The sequence below is a fragment of the Camelus ferus genome, chromosome 10, assembly GCF_009834535.1.
Source record: "Camelus ferus isolate YT-003-E chromosome 10, BCGSAC_Cfer_1.0, whole genome shotgun sequence".
NCBI lineage: Eukaryota > Metazoa > Chordata > Mammalia > Artiodactyla > Camelidae > Camelus > Camelus ferus.
Window position 1 is genome coordinate 18,325,895 of NC_045705.1, and position 24,556 is coordinate 18,350,450.

A 24,556-nucleotide genomic window follows, 5' to 3' on the forward strand; every position below is an offset into this window, starting at 1 on the left:
GGACTTCATTTGGGTCAGACGATGATATTCTATTCCTCTTCACAGTTCCAGCAGGCCTCAATAATTATTTACCAAGTGAATGAATGACTGAAGAAATAATTTTATCCTGGTTAAGAGTAATGTGAATATGAGTAGCTAGTATCTCAATTTTGGATTCCACATGGCCTTAAAGCGTTACAAATCCTATTTTTATTTTATCCTAGGACGGCATCTGTTGTTATGTATCACAAGGTATAGTATTCATCTGTCATTAAGAAACCAGATCTGATTAAAAAAAAAAATCTGTTATAACGGGACATTTTTATTGGGGAAGACCGACAAAAGCAAAGAAACTGGCCTGCACGTAGTAAAGATTCAAATTTGTTGAATGCGTGTACAAATGAATGGAAAAATAAATGAATGAACTATACACATCAAGCAAATAATGTGCTTCAATTTCAAAAGAGAAGGGAATTACTGTTGTTGCCATGATTAACGCTGTTCATTTAAAGATGTTTCCAGTCTTTGTTCCCAGGATTAGGCAGCTCAGAGGAGACAATCAATAGTGGAGTTAATGGAACAGCCATTCATTATTTGAAGAAGATGCCCGTATTTCTTCTTCGTTGTATTCCCTTCATCGGAACGTTTTCACTCCTGGGCCTCTCAGGCAAATCACTGCTGTTTTGACAGCTGGCTTTGCAGAGGCCACTCTTTATAAATGAGCCTCCTGACCAAGCCAAACAGGACACGTGTGTGCATCTTCTCAGGCCCCCAAGTCACTGGGTCAAATGAAAGAATCCAGGCTAACATACTTGCAGGGCCAGCTTTTTCCTTTTGCTTCCAACAGAAAAAAAAAAAAAAAAAAAAAAAAAATCAAGAGGCAGCAGGGGGCTCCTGACCTCTTATCCTCTCATTCCAGGCTCACCGAGATTCTGACCTAAGTGAGTCCTCCAAGATCAGAACCATTCCTTGCGTGGAATGGGAAACTAAGACCCAGCAAGGCCAAATGGCTCAGGTCACCCAGGGAGTGGGCTGCAGGCAAGGCGGAACTCCTGATCTCACAGACCGAGCCTCTCCTCCTCCACCACATCGTACAATTACAGTCAGAGCTTTTGAGTCGGAGATTATTTAAATGATTCACTTTAAGATGAGGACATTTTGGTTCAGAAAAACGGAGAGGCTTTTCTGAAGCCTGTGCCTACAATCATGAATCTTGACTAGAATCAATCTGCCACTGCCTGCAAGGACCATCCAATAACCGCCAGGCATATGGCTGCTAATTTCTTCATATGTCATGGACACTCAAGACTCAAAAGTTTATTGTTGGGACGCTCTTTCCTGTTCTTTTTTAAACCTCTACTATTACAGTTTGAAATTATTTTCCTTTCATGTGACCCATGGAAAGCATCTTTTTAGCCACCTTAACGATGAGCTTAAATCAGAGAATCACTTAATAGAAATGACCTCTTTGAATCCAGCCACTATCCTTCCAAACTTTTCTTCTGTCTCTAACACTACTGCTGAGGCATCTTTGATGACACCTAGTAGTAAAGATCTTCCATGAGGCCAACACCCAGTTTTTACTTATTCTTTTCCTTCAGTAGCTAAGGGGCTGCATTTTTATTCAATCAATACAATAGCCCTTTTTCATATCAAATACCAAGGTGGTTTCTCAAAGTTGTGAACAGATTTTCTTACAACACACAGGCTTATCTTAATCACAGCTTTTCATGTCTGCATGTCTCAGAAATACTAGCATTTTTCACTAGGATTATTCCTCTCAGAGTGGGAGGTAAGGCCAGTGTTACTGATTCTTTTTTTTTTTTTTTTTTGGTATATATTTATTTTTACTGAAGCATAGTCAGTTACAATGTTGTGTCAATTTTTGGTGTACAGCATAATGCTTCAGTCATACATGAACAGACATATATTTGTTTTCATATTCTTTTTCACCACAAGTTACTACAAGATATACTGAATATAGTTCCCTGTGCTATACAATATGAACTTGTTGTTTGCCTATTTTATATATATATTAGTTAGTATCTGCAAATCTTGAACTAGCAATTTATCCCTTCCCACCCACTTCCCCTTCTGATAACCATAAGTTTGTTTCTTATGTCTGTGAGTCTGTTTCTGTTTTGTAAATAAGTTCATTTGTCTTTTGTTTAGATTTCACATATAAGTGGTATCATATGGTATTTTTCTTTCTCTTTCTGGTTTACTTCACTTAGAATGACAATCTCCAGGTCTATCCATGTTGCTGCAAATGGCATTATTTTATTCTTTTTTATGGCTGAGTAGTATTCCATTGTATAAATATAGCACAACTTCTTTTTATCCAGTCATCTGTCAATGGACATTTAGGTTGGTTCCATGTCTTGGCTATTGTAAATGGTGCTGCTATGAACACTGGGGTGCATGTATCTTTTTGAATTAAGGTTCCCTCTGGATAAATGCCCAGGAGTAGGATTGCTGGATCATATGGTAAGCCTATTTTTAGTCTTTTGAGGAATCTTCATACTGTTTTACATAACGGCTGCACCAAACTGCATTCCCACCAACAGTGTAGGAGGGTTCCCTTTTCTCCACACCCTCTCCAGCATTTATCATTTGTGGACTTTTGAATGATGGCCATTCTGACTGGTGTGAGGTGATACCTCATTGTAGTTTTGATTTGCGCTTCTCTGATAATTAGTGATAACGGGCATTTTTCATGTGCCTATTGGCCATTTATAGGTCTTCACTGGAGAATTGCTTGTTTAGGTCTTCTGCCCATTTTTGGATTGGACTGTTTGTTTTTTTTCTTATTAAGTTATATGAGCTGTTTGTATATTCTGGAGATTAAGCCCTTGTCAGTCTCATCTTTTGCAAATATTTTCTCCCATTTGTTTTGTTTTGCTTATGGTTTCCTTTGCTGTGCAAAAGCTTATAAGTTTAATTAGGTCCCATTTGTCTATTTTTGCTTTTACTTCTATTGCATGGATAGACTGCCCTAGGAGAACATTGCTGAGATTTAAGTGTCATTGATTCTTAACTGCTGAAAATGGCAGTCAAAATTTTGGAAAAGACTGCTAAAAAAAAAAAAAAAAAAAAAAAAAAAAAGAGTTCTTTCAGACTGTTTTGGCCAGAAACTGGAGATCAGATATACTAGTAGGAAAAGAAGGTATTTTTGCAAGGTCTACTAACATAATTCTCCATAACCAAGAACTCCAACCACTTTGATTCAATCCCATCCAAGGCTTGTAAAGTTGATTCTTTACTAGGAAGGTCTGGCCAGATTTCAATTCTTTGGGTTCAGATATTCTTACTTTTTAACTCTGTCATGTGGCATTTCTCTTTAAACTCCACATTCTCAGATTCACCCACTTTGTGATTTCCTTTCCTTTTTGGCTCACTTCAAAGCTCTTGTAAAGTCGGGTCACAACCTGATTTCCTAACTCAGCAGCCTTGGGGGAAAGAAATCCTGTTAGATCCCATTAAATCTCACTAGATCCCTGACCCTCTCCAAAAGTCAGGATGAGATCTGAGAATGAAATAGGGTCCTGGAATGCCCACGGAATGATTGTTCTTTCTACAATATTCAACAACTATTCCCTGGGATCCTAGGGTAGGGTAGGCAGTGTGTTCCATATAATGAAGCACAAAACGGAAAAGCTCTCCTCCCTTCTGGAGCTTATACTCAGCTGAGAGCAGCAGACAATAAAGAGGTAAATACCTACTTACATAACTCAGGTTATGATAAGTGCTAGGAAGGGAATTAGCAGGCGGTATGAAAGAGAGTAACAGAGGAAATCTACTGAGATGTGGCGATCCAGGATGGTGTCTTTGTAAGAAGGCAGGAAGCACATCCATGCATGTGTACACAAACACACCCCCACACACACGCAGCCCAGAGATATTTAGAACAGTATATCCAACATGTGGTTCCTTTAAGATCTCAATTTCCATGAGAATACCCATCCTCTATTGTTGACTAGCTGAAAATTAACTAGTGGATTTTTTTTTTAAACCTACCCTGGTGATTGAAAATATTTCTAAAATGTGTTTTTTCAACATCCTGCCCCGGGAAGACAAGCATTTGAAGGAACTGATGTTGAAACAGCCACGCAGGAGGTGAAGATGTATAAGACGGGGCTGGATGTGCAAATACCCTGCAAGTTCATTATTGCTGCTGCCTGGGGGCAGTTGACAGCCATTCAACAAAGCTGACGTATTTGCTTCTTCTCTTAGGCTCTACCTTTGTCTCCTTAAAAATTCTCTTTATTATAGGGAGTTGGGTTTTGGGTCGCTGAGGTTTACCATAGCACAATAGCTTAACTGAGAGGATGTCAAACAGGCGGCCACAGCACGGCCCAGGAGGACTGTGCTGACGGGCGTGAGCCCCAGGAGACCCAGCGGAGGAGATGACCCCCTGACTAGGGCTCCGCTCCCTGGCTCCGGCCTCCCCTGCTGTGGTCATTCTGTGGCCATCACTGACCATCCAGGTTCCATTCATGTAACCTCAGGCCTTCAAGGCCTTACCAGGATTTCTCTCAGCTCTCCAAAGATGACATGGACAAGGACTTACAAGAAGTCGTACCACTCTGTGTCTTGGTCCAGAAGCAGACTGCTTTTGTTTGTGTGGTGGAGCAAGTGGAGTGAAGGGGAAACTTTGTTCAAACAAAAGTCTATAAAGAAGCTTGAATGAAAGAAAAGGAGTCAAAATGTGGGGGCAAGACGTAGAGTTTTGCCCCCTTGGGACCCCATTCCTAGCTCCTCAGGGCCCTTGCAATATGGCCTTTGCAACATGGCTAAAAGATCACTGCCCTAGAAGTTAGATTGTGCAAACCCTTTAATTGTTGTAAGATCTGAAATAGTCACCCTAGGCTAGGTTCCCAAGCCTGTTCTGAATTATGTAGGGAAAAAATCAGATTCCAGGCTCCATCCGGTGGCTTTCCAACCAAGCGATTTTTCTTCTCTTGATGATCAATTGATGGTGCCAACTAATTCACTGGCATTATTAAAAGGATACTTCGTATGCTGTTGTTAAGAATCTTGACCGCCAAGTTTAGATGCATAAGAGAGAAAGATTAAGCTACTCTGAACAGCCAGCCATCAAACATAATTGCACAATTATGAGTTGTGCCTCTCAAAATTTTAGAATCTGACTACATAGCAGGAAGCTGTAACCTTCTCTCTGGACATAATTTCTACTGGAAGGGGACAGAGGCGACTAGAAGCCCATCATCCTCTTTAATATATGGGCCTGGTAGTTGCTCTATGGGAAGAAATGAAACAGAAGAAAAGAGAAAAAGAATCAAAGAAAAAGGAAAAAAGTGAAAAATTTCAAGATGAAAATAGGAAACAGGTGATAAGCGTGCTATTTTAAGTGTTACACAAGACGCTAGTCACTGGCCAAGCCATGCCACAGTGGCTGTCTCCTGAATCAGTAAGTCATACCGAATGAACCCCATTCTAGGAAAACAGCAGGCGACTCTCTCCAAGGTGCCGTCCAAAGAGGCTTCATTACTTGACTCATAAAGCAGACTCTGTTGATGGCCTATTCGATCCTCACCCCAGCTTTCCAATAGCAGAGCCTCCAATTTGGTTCATATATTCACCCCCCTCCCAACCACCCCCACAAAGCCAAGTGCTCAAGAAAGGTGAGCCTATCTTTGGACCCAGGAGAGTGGATCTTGATTAATGGGCAATTCTCTTTCCCTTGCCAGTAACTGGTTTAAAGAGGTGCATGGCACCCCATCCCAGCCGATGAGACCTGAGAGGCAGTCTGCTGAAGGGCTTCTGGGAAATAGTCACCACCTGTACAAAGAGACAATACAAAGAGGAAATGGCCTTCTTTCCCCCCTGAACAGGGTCATGCCTTCATGCTATGCCTGGAACTTCAACAATCTTCAACTTTAGTGGCAAGACTAGTAACATATGAGAACCAGAGAAAGGAAGGTGGAAAGAACCCCTGAATTACCAGATCCTGAAAAATGCTTTACTCTCAACCTTCTTGTTGTATGAGATAAGAAACCCCTTGTTGTTAAAGTCATTCGTTTCTTGCAAAAGCCTCCTGGCTGATTTAACTCACCATGTTTATACTTCCACATGCTTAATTAATAATGTTTCTCCCAAACAATATTATTTGTACATCTTCCTCTACTCCTTACAACAGCCTGGTAAGAGTCCTTGATTTGTGATTTAGTGCCTCTGGCAAAGTTACTCAGAGTCCCTGTAAACAAAATCAAACGATGATGACAATTATGAGGCTTAGAACCAACATACAGAACACTTACCCTCTGTTGGGCACTGCCCTAAAAAGCTTTATACATTAACCTACTTAATCTTTACAACAACCATATGAAATGAGAACTATTACCCCTTTTACAGATGAGGTAACTGAAGATCTTTCAGCTTGATGAAAGTTTGCATAATGTATCCCTAAACTTGACTATGGGACAATGTCATGAGCAAGAATGGTAGCACTGTACTGACAGGAAAGCCACAGAAGAGCTCATTAAAACTCCAGTTTATTCAGACCCACCAGAAGAGAATCTGGTTCAATAGGTCTGAACCAGACTCCAGGAATCTGAATTTTCAACCATCTACCTGGGACATCTGATCAGCAGTTTCAGGGGACAGGGAACTGGAGAAAAGTAAGCTGCCCAAGACTTGGGGGAAAAAATAGGATAAACTGAGCTGATCTACTAGTTCCTTTTCAAGTAGGTATGCAAAAAGTTTCAAAAGTTAACTCCCATCAGAGTGGTTAGACAACCTTGATTCTTTATTAGATTAGGATCATAAACCAAAGTTGGTTTGCTTCCTAAATCCTATAGAACACAAGCAGTTGTATGTGTTTCCTTGTCTTGACTGCCTGAGTCATATACTAGCCTCGACCTGCCTCAAGATACGCCAAGAACCTCTTGCAACAGACATGGAACTGCCCACAATGTGAAAGAAATTTTAAAAATTCCACCAAGCAAAGGTCACAGTCATGTCAGGAACTTTCTAATACAGATACTATAAAGTCTGGATTGGCCATAGAGTTAAAATAAAGCAGGGGTAGATTTTCACTACGGCAACTTTTTGTCTACCACTGTCAGAGAGCATGAATGTGACCAAGGACAAATGACACTAAATCAGGAACTGCAAACACTTAGCTTGTGGGTCCATCTTCCCTGCCCACAACATGGCAGACATTGCTAATTGATCATAACGTCTTTCCCACTGAGTCTGAATGTGGCCTGAAGATCCCTCTTAGCAAAGTGCCTCAGGCTGAAACTCCCTAAGAAGATGGATGAAAGTGAAGATCTTTCACTACTGGAGGAAAAAAAGATGTGAAAATGTGATGTGTTCATTCCCCACACACACTTATGGGGCATTCAAGTCTCATTGTTATTATAGCTCCTTGTTTCTCGTTCAGAAAGAGCCCTTGGATACATGTTTTCTGAATTTAGGGTTTGTTTGTTTTTTTTTCTCTACTACTTCGGCCAAAGGATTTAGCATTTCCCTAGCGTGAATATTAAACTTAGCAGAGCCCATGAAGTACTGGAACCAAAACAGTTAATTAGCCAGTCACCAAGACTAGAGCAAGAAGTCGGAGGCACGGCTTACTTAGGAAGCTGCCCATTTTTCTTGTAATAAAGAAAATAAAGACAGTAATTCTAAGAACATTTATTAACCCCCCGGTATGCGTAATTGCCATCAGATGTGGGTCTGTCAGTCTTGCATTAACATAAGCTACCGCGTCTTGGTTTTCAATGGCATAGTAATGCCTAGGATACTGCAGATAAGTGCTAACGCTGGAGTTTTGAGAACCAAGCCCTGTGTCCAGCAAATGCTTTTAAAAGAATTTCACTCTCAATGGTTGCTTGCCCAGAAGAAATTCATTTTATGTTAATAAAAAAAAGTAAGAAAGAAAACAAGGAGGCATTCAATTGAGCAAGCATTTTCTTAACTCATTTTAAGATAATCTCTTGCATTCACCAACAATTTCTCCAGTGGGTGAAACCACAGAAAGAGACTTTGTATGCTTCATTCTATATTGGTGTTCGACCTAAAATAATGGAATGGCGATAAAACAAAAAAAAAAAAAAAAAAAGAAAGAAAGAAAGAAAAGAAAAGCTTTATAATAGTCAGGACACGCCAACCAATTTTAAATTGAATTACACAGCCTGCTAATCTTTATGATGGGATAAAATTTCTTTCGACATTATGCATTATACTAAAATTTGCAGCACCTCCCTCTGCCCACTTCTTGAGCTGAGAGCCCCCCCCCACACACCTCCCTGGTGATAAAGCTTCTCTCCAACCCCAAAAGCATTGTTTCTGCTGCCTGTGAAGGCAGGGCACGGCTAGTGCAAGATTTCATCTTTATAGCTACTGTTAGTTGGTGCGTACCTGTATTTCACACCAGCGTATACACACACAGGATGGTGAACACTGGGCCTATTTTCCTAATGCCACAAGCACACATTTTTTATAAAGGATAGAATCAAACACACCCGCATGGGAGAAAAGATTTCTAAAACCAACACTCGCAAGCAGCTTTATTAAATTTTAAAAACAGATGTGCAGAACAGTGCACGCCGTGTATTTGATGAAGCAAGTCCGCTTCAGAAACGCTGACCTCTCCAGGTCTAGAAGTGGTAGCAACCCCTCTGAAGGATGAGCCTGTCTGTGTGGGCGGTGTTCTTGCTTATTTGGTGTGTTTCTCTCACTCTCTCGGTGATGAGCAGGGTAACAATGTGAGGGGAAAGAGCATGTTCTATCAGCAGGGACGACCTCAGACTTCAACTGCTCTAAGCCCAACAAAGGAAATGAAAAGAGGACGGTGAGAACTGCCTTGACAAGTCTCCTGACCCTTCTTCCTCCTGTTGTAAGAACTGACTCCGCATTGACCTTATCCAAACCACGTATCAGATAGTTCTAGGAAACTTGACTCTTCTCAAAGACTCAAGCTCTTTCCTGACACCTCAGACTATGGAATCTTACTCTGTGATGCTTTTTAGCTCAAGTATAACAAAAATAAAAGACACACTCACGTACACTGACTTATGAACACGTCCGTGTCCCCTGTCACTGAACTATATCCATGACTTTTTTTTTGAAAACATTTGCAAGGCAGTCAAAGAGACCATATGTAAGAATAAAAACTTGTATCTGAGAACTACTGAAAGAACATATGGCAAATTGTGAGCTACAAAACAGCTAACAGAAGCCATACAGAGTGTCTGTGATAGATCTTTCTAGAAATCCTAGACTCTCTTAACTGACACTCTCTAGTCCCTCTGAGACACATACTGGCTGCTGCCCACAGTGCACTGACTCATATGACAGTCACCGTTATCCCTGGTGACACCTGTGCACTTATGCTCCACGTCTGGCATCCCAGAGCCACTTGCTTATCCCCAAACTAGTTTATGCCAGTGGTACTTTTTACCATAATTATCTAACACAACTGTATATTACTTAAAATGACTAAAGAACATTAGAAGACTGTATAAATTTGCTGCTGCAGGAAGAGTAAAAGGACACCACTTTTAAAAGTGCAGGAAAAAGAATCATAATCATCTAGAAGTATTCTGCAGGCAGATTGTTTTGCAAGCATCTTTACATTCTTGCTCACCAATAAATAAACCAAAATGGAAATGGGATAAATATGATAAATTTTAGATAAAGGTGATAAATTATATGTGCGGTTTACCCAAGAAAAACAGTGTTGATCTCTAAGTCACCGTATCTGTATTCAAAGAAAAGGCTTTGGACAGGGCGATTAGGGATCCTGGCCAGAACGTGATCATCTGTATGTTTCAAGTTAAAATAAAACTATTTAGCTATATGTTTATCAAAGTCATAGTTTCCCGCATTAGCTGACTTTTTGATTACTGGCACACCTTCCAGTATCCATCACATCGGACAAGAAGGCTTTAGCTGGAGCAGGAATTGCACAGGCAAACAGTTGTGCAGGTGGATGTCACACCTTTCCCCAGCTCTAACCTTCACCTGGCCTTTTCAGTTGGAACAAAACATCCAGATGCAAAACCTGTATCTGCACCACAAAAGACATTACGTGTTATTTTGGGTTTCTACCTATCTTTATAGGAGAATCATAAGTTTCCCCACTTTCCCACTGCTAAATATTCAAGTTTAAAGATTCATTTATCAATTCACACATAAGGCATTTTCAGGCTTTGTGGTGACACTGCTTTCTGAATCCAGGACTTCTGTGAAGGAAGGATTCATAAAATGAAGAATATGCAACTGTGCAAATATCAGGTTGGTTTCCTAAATCCCCAAGAAACTCACAAATTACAGCTAAGTCCTCTAGCATTCCTACTAGGAGCACTAGTCCTGCCACTGCCACCACTACCACCATCACCACCACTAAGACTATTCCTATGGGCTCTTGTTTGACTTAGCAATTCCAAAGTCAAATGATTAAGGGAAATAAATGCACAGGGCTTTGATATACTGCAGGCACTGAATCACAAACCACTGATGATGTAAAATATTTTAGAGTCTTTAAGTAAAGAACTAACAACCTCATTCCCAACATTTTATAGAGAAATCAAAGCTCGGAAGCTGTGTGTTTTCTATCAGATATCTGCCCTCATAGGCAAGTTTAGTCTCCTCAAAATAATAAGGAAGTCTATCTCCCAGCCTTATTTTCAAACAAAGGAGGAAAATACAAAGGAAAGGATAAGTGAGATGCAGAGAGAAGGAAAGCAACCACGGCCACACAGTTTAATTGTACGAGTTTACTCTGAAACTACGAGAAAAAGCGTGCTGTTTCTTTCCTGCTCCTGAAATTTCAACAGAATTTAAGAAACACCAGGGGAAAAAATGTATTTCAGTTTCACAATGCACACAAAACTTGCTGCAGTAACAGCTAAATCTGAAAGATTAATAATGCATGTTACAGTTAGCTGCTTAATGCTTCATTTTGGATGTAACCAAATAGGTTTTAAAACAAACTCTGAATGTGAGAAGAGCTAAGGAGTACAGGCAGTGTAATCAAAACCAGAAGTTCTTCCCCAGTGTAATTTTCTTCTGGAAGATCATAAAAATCTCCTTCAGTTTTCAAAATTAGAAAGAGACATTTTGGTTAAGAATTTTACATATTTTGTTACAATTATGTGTGTTTTATGGACTATTACAAATGCTAACATTGAATGCCTGAAGTATCCCATTTCAAAATACTGTACATAAAATGGCACATATTACAATATCAAAAGGTCACAAAGTGACAAATAGAAGTAAATTTGAGTTTAAAAACATTAACAAAGATACACAGTAAAGAGGGAAAAAAGCAAACAAAAAGAATGTTCATCTGGGGGACAAATCAAAATAGAAGACTAACTGAAGGTTGCTATATATGGTTGTAAAGGTTGTTGACTGCAAAAGAGCAGCAGTCAAGGAGGGTGAGTGGGAGCTGTGTGCCGTTCAGTAAGCACATATCCCCCGGGTTCAGGAGACTCCTCTTCGCACTTTGTACAAAAGCACTTTATGGACGAGCAGCAGCCCTGATCAGGAATAACATATTGGAAAAACTGAAAAAAATTTACATGAAAATGCAAAACTACTCCCATTTCCTTCGCCAAGTAATAAAATAGAAAAATGACAAGAAGAAAAAACAAAAGCCAAACCAGGTGTGGAGATCTGAGTCCCAAAATGAATCCCCTCTTTTAGGCTAAATTATAAATGCTACTAACCAGCTGTCCTTGTGGGAACCCTTCAATCCACAGCTCTGGAATGTGCCTTCAACTTTCCACGAGGATGAGCTTAGCCATGCCAGAAGCACACAAGAGAATCCAAGTGTGCAAGTTTCCAGTACCACCAGCCAGGTTATCAAGGCTCTTTTGATCTCACTCTGGCACATTCTGGCCAGCAGTCTAACAGCCTTCCATCAAACCTAATTCATTTGACAGTCATTAATAATTTCACTAATTTTTAAAATTAAGATACCAGGCAGTACCTCTTGGAGCAAAAAAACAAAAGATAGGTAACTAACTAAACATAGTTTTCTGGTCTGTGGCAGTATAATGTAAAAACTAGAATTGATAGCCAAACATCTCTAGGACCCTGGAGTCCCACCCTTCCTGCAGGGGTGGAAGAATGCAGACTCAGGGCACAGATGCTGCCTCCTAGAGCTTGGGGACCTAGGTTATGGTACGTACAGATCAAGGATAACCTCCTTGTTTTCATATTCTTTTTCATTAAAGGTTATTACAAGATATATGCTTGTATATGCATGACTGGGACATTGCGCTGTATACCAGAAATTGACACATTGTAACTGACTATACTTCAATTTTAAAAAATGATATAGAATTGCAGGGAAGGGAAAAAAAAAAAGAATAACTTCTTTGTATGTTTGCTCGGAGGACTGAATGAGATAACAAATGTGTTTGTAAAACACCCACGTAGCATGTCATCTTGTCATTTAATAGACAGCTCTTCTTATAATATTACTTAGAAATGCGGGTATAAATAGACTAATTTCATAGGGTCAAGTTTCCTTTATAACCTCCTCACTCTTTAAGGGTAAGAAAGTGTGAAACACTATTTTGATTTAGTCTGATTTGATCTGATTTTTAAAACTAATTGCAAGGCATGATTCTGGACTGGATCCTAGAATAGAAAAAAAATTGCCAGAAAGGACATTACTAGGACAATTGGCAAAATCTGAAAAAAAAAAAAAGTCTGAGATTAAATAATAGAATTGTATCAATTTGTACTTGATTTTGAAAACTGTAGTGGGTTAATGTAAATGAATAGCCATGTTCTCAGGAAAGAGACACTGAAATATTTAGAGTAAAGGGGCCTGATGTCTGTAGCATACTCTCAAATGCTTCAGAAAAAAAAAAGTAGATAAAACAGACAGACAGCTAGATATACATAGGTGAGAAAGAATGATAAAGCAAATAAAGCAAAACATTAACAATTGGGGAATCTGTATAGAAGAGAGTTCATTGTATTATTCTTGCAACTTTTCTGAAACTTGAAATCAGATTTAAAATAAGAAGTACAAAAATGTTAACTTAAAAATGATTAATCAACTGGGGCCACCCACGGCTGTGAGAAGTACTGTCTACACATGAGTGGCCCTTCTGGTCCTCCACTCCACGGCCTGCTCCCTGGGCTAGTGGCTGGCCCCACGTGCAGGCACGGCTGGACTGAATTACGTGGACAGAGCTATAATTATGTCCTCTTCTTTTTCATCTTCCTTGCACGACTCCAAGGGAGACTGTGGAGCGTGAGCTAATGATTTGCCGTGTTATCTCCGATGAGTACTATATTATTTGCATCATAATATTTTCACTTCTTCCCCCTGCACATAATGCCACGTTGACAGCAAGGTCAGCTAAGTTACTATAAGGGATTTTTAATGAAAACAATTATAAATTTAAAATAACTGTGTTTAAGGCATTTAACAGTCACTAGGGTCAAGTGATTACAGCAGTTACAAGACCCACGGGACATGTTCACACCAAAACAAAGTGAATAAATTACCTCAGCTGGCACATGTGATCACTAAGTGACCACAGGGGTCAGGCAGAGTGGAACCCTGAAGACTCTCACGCAAAACCAATAATGAAAATTTATCAGTCAAAGTGGGGGAGGGAGGATGTCAAGAATTAGTGAGTCAAGCGACAGGCCAGAAGCAGAATGGACTCTCCATGCAGCTTGCAGGGTCAGGAAAATGACAGACGAAAACCCAGGGGACAGCTGGAAAAAAGATTCCAAGAAACAATATGCTGGCAGGCTGAGAGGAGGTGAGAGAGCTAAAATGGAGGTGATCCAGGCAGGATCGGCAAGTTCAAAGCCAAACCCAGGGCTGATTTGGTATAAGGATGACTGTCCTTACCCAGAAACCTGTGGTAGGGTCTGGAGAGGCACTTTGGGGTTTCCGAGGTAAGAATGAGAGATGTGATGTTAATGATAAAATGATCGTCTCTCACATTTACACAGTGCTCAACATCTAAGGGTGCTCCTCAAACTCCACCCGCATATCTCTATTCCTCCCAGTGGGAGGAACGGGGTGGCTGAAGATTGGGGAGGCGATGCACTTTGTTCATGGAAGTACTACTGAGGTGGGAAGCCCCATGAAAAAGACAGCAGGACCCCCAGGCAGGGCCACTACCCTCCTGCCAGCACCATTCAGTTCCTGGCCCTGCAACATTATCTCGCTTTTCAAACTCTGAAATGGCTTACTTCTATGAAAGCAGAACTTATCCCTAAGATTCTATTGGTTCCCTGAGCTAACTCCTGATTGGTCCACTTCCCTCACTCCTGATTGGTCCATTTCCCTCACTCCTGATTGGTCCATTGATCTACAAAGCTTGTTCCTAATTAGTCACCTTTGTTATAACTTATTTGCATATGATTTTATAAAATGTTGCAAAGTCTAGACTGGTAGCCTATAAAAGCCCATGTAAACCTACAGATGGGGTCCAGAGCTTGGAGTGTTAACTCCTCTGGGCCCGCTGGCATAATAAACCTGAGTTCCCCAACCCTCCGAGTGCTGCTTGATCTCTCGCCTGGATCCAGGTTGTTGGCACAACTAAGCTGTAACATACTTTTCTGCAACACAACTAGGAAGTGAAGCAAACCAATCATCTATTGAAGATTCACTAAAGATTCCACTGGAATATGCTCTCAGAAGACTCGGAATCAAAAGAGGAGACCAGAAGCCCTGAAAGTAACATGTGCAAATGGTCTGAACACCATGTGAAGGGAAGGAAGGGATGACAACCAACTGGGAAAGCAGGACCAGTTCCCTAACAGAGGTAACCTTTGAATTGGGCCTTAAAGAACGAACGAGAGTTCACAGAAGAAAGCAAACAAGATTAGCAGGCAGGCAAGGGGACCCAGAGGAGCAAATATTCAGTTATTCAGCAAAAATCTGTTGAGCGCTTACTATGTCCATGGCGCCCTGCTTGTGACCTCATCAACATTAGGGGCAGAGAGACACACCTCTGCTCTCAAGGAGCTTGCTTTCCTTCCTCTACCCGTGCACTCAGTGCATGTGTGTTGAGCAGCCCCTGTGCGTCAGGCACTGTTGTAGGTATAGAGGGTCCAGTGGTCCATGTGACAAGTCCAGACCCTCACAGAGCTTGCGTTCAGTGGAGGGAGACTGATAGCAAACAAGAAGACACAGAAGTAGGAAAAATAAGATCTCACCAAGGAGGTGGCGTTTGAGAAGAGACTAAAAGACCCAAGAAGTACAAAGGTTCAAGGTGGGAACAACCTCGGACCAGAAGGCTGCGGTCAGAGGAAAAGATAGAAGGGAGAAAAAGGTAAGACATAAGCCTAAGGAGAGGGTGGAGAGGAGTGTGGTGGGGAGGGAAGCTGGACAGATTGAACCAGCTTGTGAAGAGCCTCGAATGCCACAACAGACTTAATTCCACGGGTAAAGGGTTCCTACAATGCATTGCGGAAAACACCCAGCTGATGAGCTGTCCCATGGAGAAAGGATTCTGTGCCTCCATTTCTGGATGGCGATAACAGCATCAACCCACTTGAATGCTGTGAGGACTAAACAAGTTAATTCCTATAAAACAAAAGGTCAGGCAATAGTGAGTGCACAGTGTTAGTTACTATTATTAAATGGTTCCAGGGCAAATGAGCAGCAGGCCGGGCCTTGACAGTGACTTTAGGCACAGAAGAGGTCCGAATGGCTCTCAGAAAGTAAAACTGATGAAACATGGTCATGTTTAGATAGAGGAGGTTGAGGTGCCTGGGTTAATGGTCACGTAAATCAGAAGGGGAATTCAAGAGAATGAGCAGCATTTGGAGGAGATACTAATTTGGTTTGAGATAAACTTGTTTTGAGGTATCTGTGTACTTTCTGCCGTTTATGCCAAAACACCTGGTCTCTGGTTAGATGCAAGTATCTGGAGAGAGAGAGATTAAGATAAAATCAGGACTCCATCCCATAATCAAAAACTCAAAGAATGAGGATAATATCCCCAGTTTTGATATGCAGAAATAGTGTAGGATGAGAAATGGCGTCACACCCAGCCCCTAGTCCCAGGCCCTCTACTAACAAATCTGCAAAATTGGGTAAGTCTTTTGAACTCCCTGAGTTCTAGTTGCCTAATTTATAAAACAAGGGAGATAATACGGACCCTCAGATGCTGGACACTAAATGCAGTGACATTGCTGTCTTGTCCCCTTCCACCTTCCTGGCACCCAGCACAAAGCAGGACCTGGTCCACAGGAGACATGTACATCATATGAAAATAATCCTGTGAGGATGAAGTCCCTTCCTGCTCTGGGATACAGGAATCCTGCTCCAGGACTTAGGATTATACAGTTTGGGGCTCCCATTCTCCTTCATCAGATGGTTTGAAAAAGTTGGGGACTTTTTTTAATTTCCAAAGAGGTCCCCTTTTATTTCATTTGTTTATTTGTTTTAATAGTGATACAATTTTCATACAGTAAAGTGGGGAATGATTCACCCTGAAAAGTTGCTACCTGGCTTTTTCCTGGTAGGCTGATGAAGTAATGGCTATATGTGTCTCGGCCACGTCTATTTCTTTTCAGGAGATGGGGATATCTCAGCAAAGGAGGAAGTAGGAAGCTTTAGAATTGAAGGTTGGAAGAGTGGAGACAACACCCAGGGACTTTAGCTCTGGTCTCAGCTCCGGGGCTGGCTCCCACTCTGACCCCAGTCTGTCCTTCTGCCTTCCTAGATCTCCATCCATCAGCAAGACAGGGATAATACTGTCTGCCCATATCAACTTCCCTGGACCATTATAAGCATTAATGATCTAATATACTCCAAGGTACTTTGAGTCCTTTGGAGGAAAGGTGTCATATAAATTAGAGGCATTATAATTAATGTAATGCAAGAAAATGGCTGGCCATAACAGAGAGGATTATGTTTGCACGGATCACAAACAACCTAGTCTTTGTGTCCTCAGGTCACTAACGATCCTTTCTAGTGGAACAAAATCCAATCTTACTTCCTTGAGCATCTTCAACTATTCTGTGTTTGGGTTTGTTTTTTTAAGTACTTAATGCTACATCAAAATCGAAGTATACTTTAAAGTTACCTTTGTCCTCATTGGGAAAATGTACTTATATGTGAATTAAGTCATGAAGTAATTTACTTTAGGATTAAAAAGGTCTTCAATATAAAGAAGGACAAGTACCTAATAAGCATGAATCAAGTGCCATTTAGATTAAGCAAACACTCATCCTGTACTGTTACAGACAAGAAAACGGGATGTCTGGATTCACCTGACAGAATATACAGGCAACTCATAAACACTTTGAAATTCTAGAATCTCATACTAAGGGGAAAAGACCCTATGTGAATTGCTTAGAAAGAGATGCTATAACTAAATTTAAATAGAAAAAGAAACTATTAAATAAACTATCAGTCCGGGATGATAACTGGGAAAACCAAATTATGAGTCAAAAGCTGAACAGTACAGCATGTCAGATACAGTTTTTTTGTGAGCAAACGAAAGATTAAGAAACGTCTTTGATATTAACTCTAAACAGTAAGGATCAGGGAATTCCAGGCGCTAAGGAACTCTCTGGCACATTCTCTTCTATAAATCATGGGAAAAGTCATCTTGTTTGCCCTTCTTACAGCCTCTTACCTTTACTTCATTATTAGAGCTGACAATTAAGTGGTTAGAAGGTTCTGTCACTATAAACAGTCCAATGAACCTCTTCTGCTCAAATCATTTCAGAAACTTTTCTTTGGGAACGGCTAGGCACCTTGCTACTATTGGAGATAATTCAAAACAGAAAGTAGAAAAATTTCTCAAATGCTACACATCAAACAGCAATTACTCTGGAGATGGGATTATAGAGGAATGTATATTTTCCACTTTGCACAAGTCAAAAGCTTGAATTTGTATAATGTATGTGTATCTTATTTATATTGAAAGTATTCTTTTCTGGGAAGAAAGCATTTTAGCCATATTTACTGATGGGGAAAGTTGTTCATGAGCTATTTCTAAGAAGGAAACACAAGACTACAAAGCAGTACTACAGTAAGATCTTTATTTTGGTTAAAAAAAACAAAAAGCATGTGTGCATGTGCACATGTATCAAAAGAAAACATTCTATACAGAGTCACCCTATTCCACTCAATAGAAAAAATTCTATAACAATGTTAAGGGTGGCTATCTCTGGCCAGGGGTAATTCTGCTATCTTCTTTTACTTATCTCTATTTTCTAAGTTATCAAGAATGAACATGTACTACATGTATTGTAAGAATAAAATAAATAGCTCAGGCTGTGAAAGCTTTTCCTAAAGACCAGCTCTAAAACTTTGGGTCAATAGCCAGATGACTAGAAAAGGAAACAGTCTCCCAATATGACGATTCTGAAAGGGGCAAAATCAATGTGTGTGCCCCCGACGGGGGATGCGCGCTGCAGTCACACTCCAGTATCACTGTGCCTAATACAGCGCCCCTGCGAAAACGAAGAACACTCCTCTTGCAAATTCTCCTGGGGAGTACTTTCATTCTTTCTTTTAGGTCTGGAGAAACTAAAACTCAGAGCTATTAAATGACAACTGAGGCCAAAAAAAAAAAAAAGCCATAATTATAAGTTCATGGCACTGGTGCTGTGTTAAAAGGGATTTTGAGCAACTAGATTGTTAAATAGAAACTTCCAGCTGACAGAGTAGGACACCCAAGAACCTCGTCTTTCTAAGTTTAATATAGGAAACAAAACAACCACCGCAAACCCTTTTTAAGTACTTCTGCACAGAACGCAGCAATCACTAATAACAGCCACCTGGATACATACTTTGAGGGGGAAAGGAAAAGGAAAGGTGGGACAAGGCATTTTACACACAGTACAGCATAATCTTAAAGTCTGGGCCAGAAGCGCAGGCAGGGAAAAAAAAAAAGTCCTGTCCTTTATGCTCATTCACTCACTCCGTGATTGAACCACCATTCGTGTGCAACAGGTGCCTTCCAAGCCCTACTGAGCCCTGGGTGTACCAGGAGCACTGGCTTGGGTTGGGGACAGACAAGGAAACAATGACGTAACAGCAGAGGCCTGACCAACATGTTCAGGGAAAGAGAACCGGTCAGAGGATGAAGGAGTTCTCCCGGAGGAGAAGGTCACTCCAGGAAGTAGAAACAGCTTGCAACAGGAAAGAAGTGTGGAAGTTGGTGTAGCTGGGACTGAAAGTGGGAAATAAGAAGGTGGGTGTGCAATCAAAGGATAAGGGCTCCATCTGAGCAGCGTCCACGGGCATCTATGCATATGCAAGAAACGGCTACCAGAAATATTCCGAAGATGAGAGGACAGGAGGGATGGAATCCAGTGAACAGTGGAGGACATCGAAGAGGAAGACCACAGGGGCAAAGGGAAGGAAGACCACACGCGTGTGACCCACCCCTTCACAAAATGTGCCTTCAGGCATTTCATGTGGTTCAGAATTTACTAGCAATAAAAATAATCATCACATTTTAAATGGCAATTAGTCTAAAGTTGGCAAGTTTCTTTTTAAGCCTTGTCTGTGATTGAGATGCAGTTCTGCCATGATTAAAAAAAAAAAGAAAATGCCACGATGGTTGACTGGCTAGGATCTCAGTCCAGCTCACCAAAGCCGGTTCATTCAGGATATCCCTATAGCATATCTAAGCTAACATATTACTGGAACAATAGGATTTAACTATCACCTTAAAGAGTATTTCTTTAGGAAAGGTTTATATGTACCTCTTTCCCACAACTCTAACGTAGGAGAAATTACATGAACCCACCTTAGGCTCTGAGCCTTTATATGCACGAATGTGCGTGTCCAGAAAGGCAGTTCTTTAAAAACCACCATTTTGCCCAGGATGTGGTCCCTCCAGCAAGGATTCCAAGCTCCAGACTGGGGACAGAGAAAGATGGGAAAATACACGTGGGAAGTGGAGTCTGACGGACCCAAGATCAAATCCTCCAGTCACCTCCTAGTTGTGTGATCTTAGGTAATTTAACTTCACCAAGGCTCAGTTTCCTCCAAAGTAATAAAGAAGCTAACCATAGCTTACTCACTAGAAATAGAAGCTGCTTCACAAGTTATTTTGAGGATTGCATGAAATGACACATGGACCTGAGGGGTGGGGGAAAAGACAGAGTGTCTAGCCCCTGCCACCCAGAGACAATACGTGTTAGTTCCACCCCCGCTCCCCGTCCAAGTTCCAGTCCCAACGTGACTATTAATTATCTGAGTGACCTTGAGTAATTCATATACTCTCTCTGGTCTCCGTTTCCCCTTCTCTCATATTACAAAGTGGGACTTCCAAGTCCTCTCACGGTCCTAACCTTCTGTCCCGTTAGTGTAGTTGTTAAGAGGGAGGCTTGTTTCCCGCCTCTACTCTTATGTCTATTTGGGCTCCTTCTTACTCTCTAAATTCCTCATCCAGCCTGCGGTGCCCATCCTTCCCAGCTTCTGCCTTTTGGATCCCATGCCACTGGCTCTGTCTTCTTCCTCTACACTAGCTGTTGAAAGTTGTCTACAGGCCAGGGGCTGTGCTAAGAATGGTACCAGCTTTATCACAAAGTATATCCTCACAACAACCATGGGGTTTATTACTATTATTATTATTATTATTATTATTATTATTATTATTATTATTATTACACCCATTTTACAAATGAGAAGATCAAGGCTCAGGAGTTTAAGCAACTTATCAAAGGTCAGAATTCAACGCTGGCTCTTCCCAACTCACTACCTTTCCAACATTTGGCTGTGTTGGGTTTGGGGCCTATCTTCTTATGACCCTGTGCTGTGTTTGCTTATCTCATAAATTACTTTGTATTAATAACGTGCGTGTTACTCCTGCCAGGTGACATATGTCCATATTAACCAGGCCCCATCCTCTCTGAACCAACAGGGAACTCATGATGAGAGTCTCAGCCCCTGTAGCTGATAGGTCAGGATGAGACTCGAGATGGGCAGGGCTTCAATATGCCTTTCAAAGAACAGCACATGGTCAAACAGCTACTCAACTTCCACATGAAACTGCTGGAAGCCACCCCATTTTAGTTCAAGCCTAAAGTCTGCAAGCTTCCTAGCAGCCATCAGCCCACTGATAATATCACAGACTGGCAAAGAAAAAGGCTCACACTTTGAGGTTTGTGTGAAGACCCCAGGTTTACTCACCCAGTGAACTTGGGTGGCTTTCTTAGCTTCTTTGAGTTTCTCCTCTGCGCAATGATCTTGGTGAGCTAGCCCAACTGAGCTCCAGCTTCCTCATCTGTAAACTGGGGACGACGTGAGCAACCTTGGAAGGATATTATAGGGACAGGAGGGGTGCCTGCCCTGTAGCAGAAACAGATCAGCTTGCTGTGGGAAGTAAAGGAGACTGAGGGATGGTCGGGTCGCTCCCAAGAATCAGGGTGGTCTGGATTTGAGTAGAGAGATGGAAATCAATTAGAGGCTCCCTGGACCCTAAGTGCCGGCCAAATCTGTGAGAGCCCGGGGCCAGCGAGAGTTGGATGTCCTGTTACATCTGACCCGCAACCACTCTGCTAGGCCACCTGGTAGCTGTTGCTGGAAGCCCTTTCTTCAGGTGAGAGATTCCCGACCTAGCCAAGTGGTAGAGGGTAATCACATATCATCATCTCTCACCCTGGGAGCACCCAGAGGTTGCCGGGGTAACCGAGCTATTCTGGGCCCTCCCTATTGGATCTCAACTTCTCTATCCTCATCCCTTGGGCTCCCTTCAGCCGCACATTCTGCGCCCCCTGCTGAGACCTCTTCCTCCTGCCTCAGGGGAAATGGGAAGAGAAGGAGCTGACCCTGCAATCAGACCTCAGTATTTTCTTTCTTTACCATTTTATCTCCTTAGTTATGGCACTTTTCCATTTATGAAGTACGTTCCCTTATGAAATCTCCCAGTGTTTACTTCCAATTCACTAAATAATTCCTTCGACCTCTTCTTGTTTTTACCCTTTAAACATCTGTTGATGGTTCACTCACCACATTCCCCATTCAGTTATTAATGGCCCACAAAAACTTGCTAGCTGCAATCACTAACTGATTAATCTACACAACAAACCAGAAAGACAGGTAGTATTAATCCTTCGTCCTGCAGAGGGAAACCAAGGGGAAAAGCGAGGTTAACTCAGCTGCCCAAGGTCAGTGGCTAAACAAGATTATAACCAGGATCTACCCCGTCTTGTATTTCTGTAAACGCCTCCCGCAGGGTTACTCCCTTTCTTTACAAATCAACGTTGTCAATGCAGCTAGGTCATCTCTGGGTTGAGATTCAGTTGTCACACAACAGTTTCACACTGTCAAAATTCCACCCCCAATAATTCTGTCTGCTAAGAGTTCATAAATACAAATTGCTAAAATGAAGAGATAACAGTACTTGAAAGCAAATTTGATACACACAAGAGAGGTGGAAAGATCTGGATTATGGGCCCAGCTTTGCCATAAGGAGGCTCCGAGAAAGTCACTTAACTTATCTGCCTCTTAATCATTTGTAAAAATGAAGTAACGCTGAATGATCTCTGAGGTATCTTGCTATTTTAAATGAGATGATGGAATACCTACTGAAACAGCGCAAAACATAAAGCTCCAACACCCAGTGTTGCCAAGATCACGGTAAACTTGGGGAGTTCAGTGCACAGCTATAATCCTCTTGGAAAGCATGCTGCCAATATACAGTAAGAACCATAAACAATTTCACATCCTTTGATTTAGCAATTTAACTCATGCAGTATTTTAACCTAAGAGATAAATCAACGGAAGCAAACAGGCATGTACCAATAAAAACGCACATTTCAGTGCTAGCTCTCAGAGGAAAAATTGTTATCAATTTAAGTGTTCATTTTTAGAGGGATGTCTTATCAAATAAAAGTATAGAACAATACAAATGTCATACTGCTATCAAAAAGGATAAATATGAAAATTATGCAAAGTCATTTACAATCTTACCAATATTGTCAAATGAAAACAGACAAAAGTAAAGGAGCAGATACATGCTCTGACGTCAGCTACACAAAAGGTGGTGAGACGGGCAAGGTCACAGGAAAACTCAAAACAGTTATGTTACTAGTTAGGCTTATTGCTTATTTTTCAAATATTTTAACCGTTTTAGAGGAATATCGTTTTCCATCCACACATACATTTTATCATTCAATCAATTATTTAAACATTTCTCACACCTGCTTTAGTTTGACAGAAAACGAATTTTCAAGTTCTGCCTAAATCCCCTGAGTAACTTTCGTTGGCTGACGTATTATTCACCTGGAGGGAGTTCTGCTCTTTACCCCGTAATTCTTTAGTGTCTTTAGAGATTCTAAAATCTCAGAGCTCTTGCACTTCTTTCTCTCACCTAAGGGATTCGTAAAAAGCTCTGTCATCTAATCTCACTGTGAATAACCCCCTGGTTTGCCTTGTAATGCTAATATTTGGCAAATTCCTGACCCAGGAGTCAACATTTTCTCAAAAAACCCAACCCGTGGGTGCCTCCACGGTAAGCACAAAGTCATCATTCCCCTTTTCACGGTGTATACCGTGGTTGCATATTCCCCATTTTTGGAGCTTTACAGCAGGACAGCTTGTCTTTTCAGGGGTCTTAGGACACCCTAGCAGCCTTGTGCTGGGACCCTCCCTTTACATAAGGGCTTTTACACCCTCCTTCTTTCCTTAGAAATGCTCTCTTATGAGTAGGTCTTTGCTCATAATATCTGGGAAGGATCACAGAGCCAATGAATTAAAAATATGATTCTGGGTCTCATGTGTGCCAACGCACGCCCTCATTAAAGCAGGATGAGTGAGATGAGATCGGTTTCAAAGCTTCCCATCCCTTTGCCCTAGAGCCGCCGAGGCCAGGCACTGAAAGGATGCACAGTAAAATTAAATATCTAAAAATTCATCTTTAATTAACAGAATTGGATTAAAGCTAGACACCACCACATATCATACGAGAAATGGCTGAGCTGGCTTCCAAGTGCTCTAATTCAATTAGGACGCAGTGAGTGACACTCGGACGGGAAAGGTTAATTGGGGGCGCCAGAACGCAATCATTCCTTACCTAACCAGTCATTAAACTTCTTAACCTCTGAGGGCAGTCCCAGCTCGGTGAAATCGCCTGTGTGGAGAAGGATGTCCCCATAAGGCATCTGGATACCATCTGTTCTGGAGTGTGTGTCTGAGATGCAGACAAACCGCGTGTGGCCCGCTGGTTTTGGAGTGTCATATGGGATGGGGTCGACCCTAAAGTAGACATAACAGATCCCGTAACAGTTAAATATATTAGAATCCTCGTAATTGTCATCGCACATACATATTGACTGTTACCTGTGAACGCACCCAGATACACTGATGCAAAGGCAGAAGGGCCCACTGTGACAAGGGACACTTTTGGGTGCAAAGGAGACAGCATCATCCATCTACGAACCCATGGGGCAAATTCTTACTTACCTGGTAGGAAACTTAAAAGGCAAGGCTGTCTTACACGTAAGAGTCAGAAATAACCCAGGAAACGGCTAGAGTGATTAACAGTGAAGTTTAGGGATACTGAACCCCAACTGGGGCAGCCAAATTATGCCATTTTCTCTCATCATGCTCCAATTGATCCCACTACTCATTAGGAAATGGATAACTAAT

At 41.4% G+C, this 24,556-nt stretch overlaps 1 protein-coding gene and 1 long non-coding RNA gene across 7 annotated transcripts in view; both read right to left on the reverse strand.

The window, feature by feature from the left end:
- Positions 1-24,556, reverse strand: part of MPPED2 (metallophosphoesterase domain containing 2) — a 162,744-nt gene that overhangs the window by 88,811 nt on the left and 49,377 nt on the right. For 5 of the 6 annotated variants that reach the window (XM_032488397.1, XM_032488398.1, XM_032488399.1 and 2 more), the window contains exon 3: positions 23,982-24,163. The exons of the other annotated variant lie outside the window; for it this stretch is intronic. In XM_032488397.1, the coding sequence (XP_032344288.1) occupies positions 23,982-24,163 (182 nt within the window). The remainder of the gene's footprint in view (positions 1-23,981; positions 24,164-24,556) is intronic. 6 annotated transcript variants of the gene reach the window in all.
- Positions 1,307-19,690, reverse strand: LOC116666335. The gene is made up of 3 exons (XR_004323132.1): positions 18,555-19,690; positions 16,905-16,908; positions 1,307-1,317 (listed from the first exon to the last, which is right to left on the reverse strand). It is a non-coding gene; the product is annotated as an uncharacterized LOC116666335 (long non-coding RNA).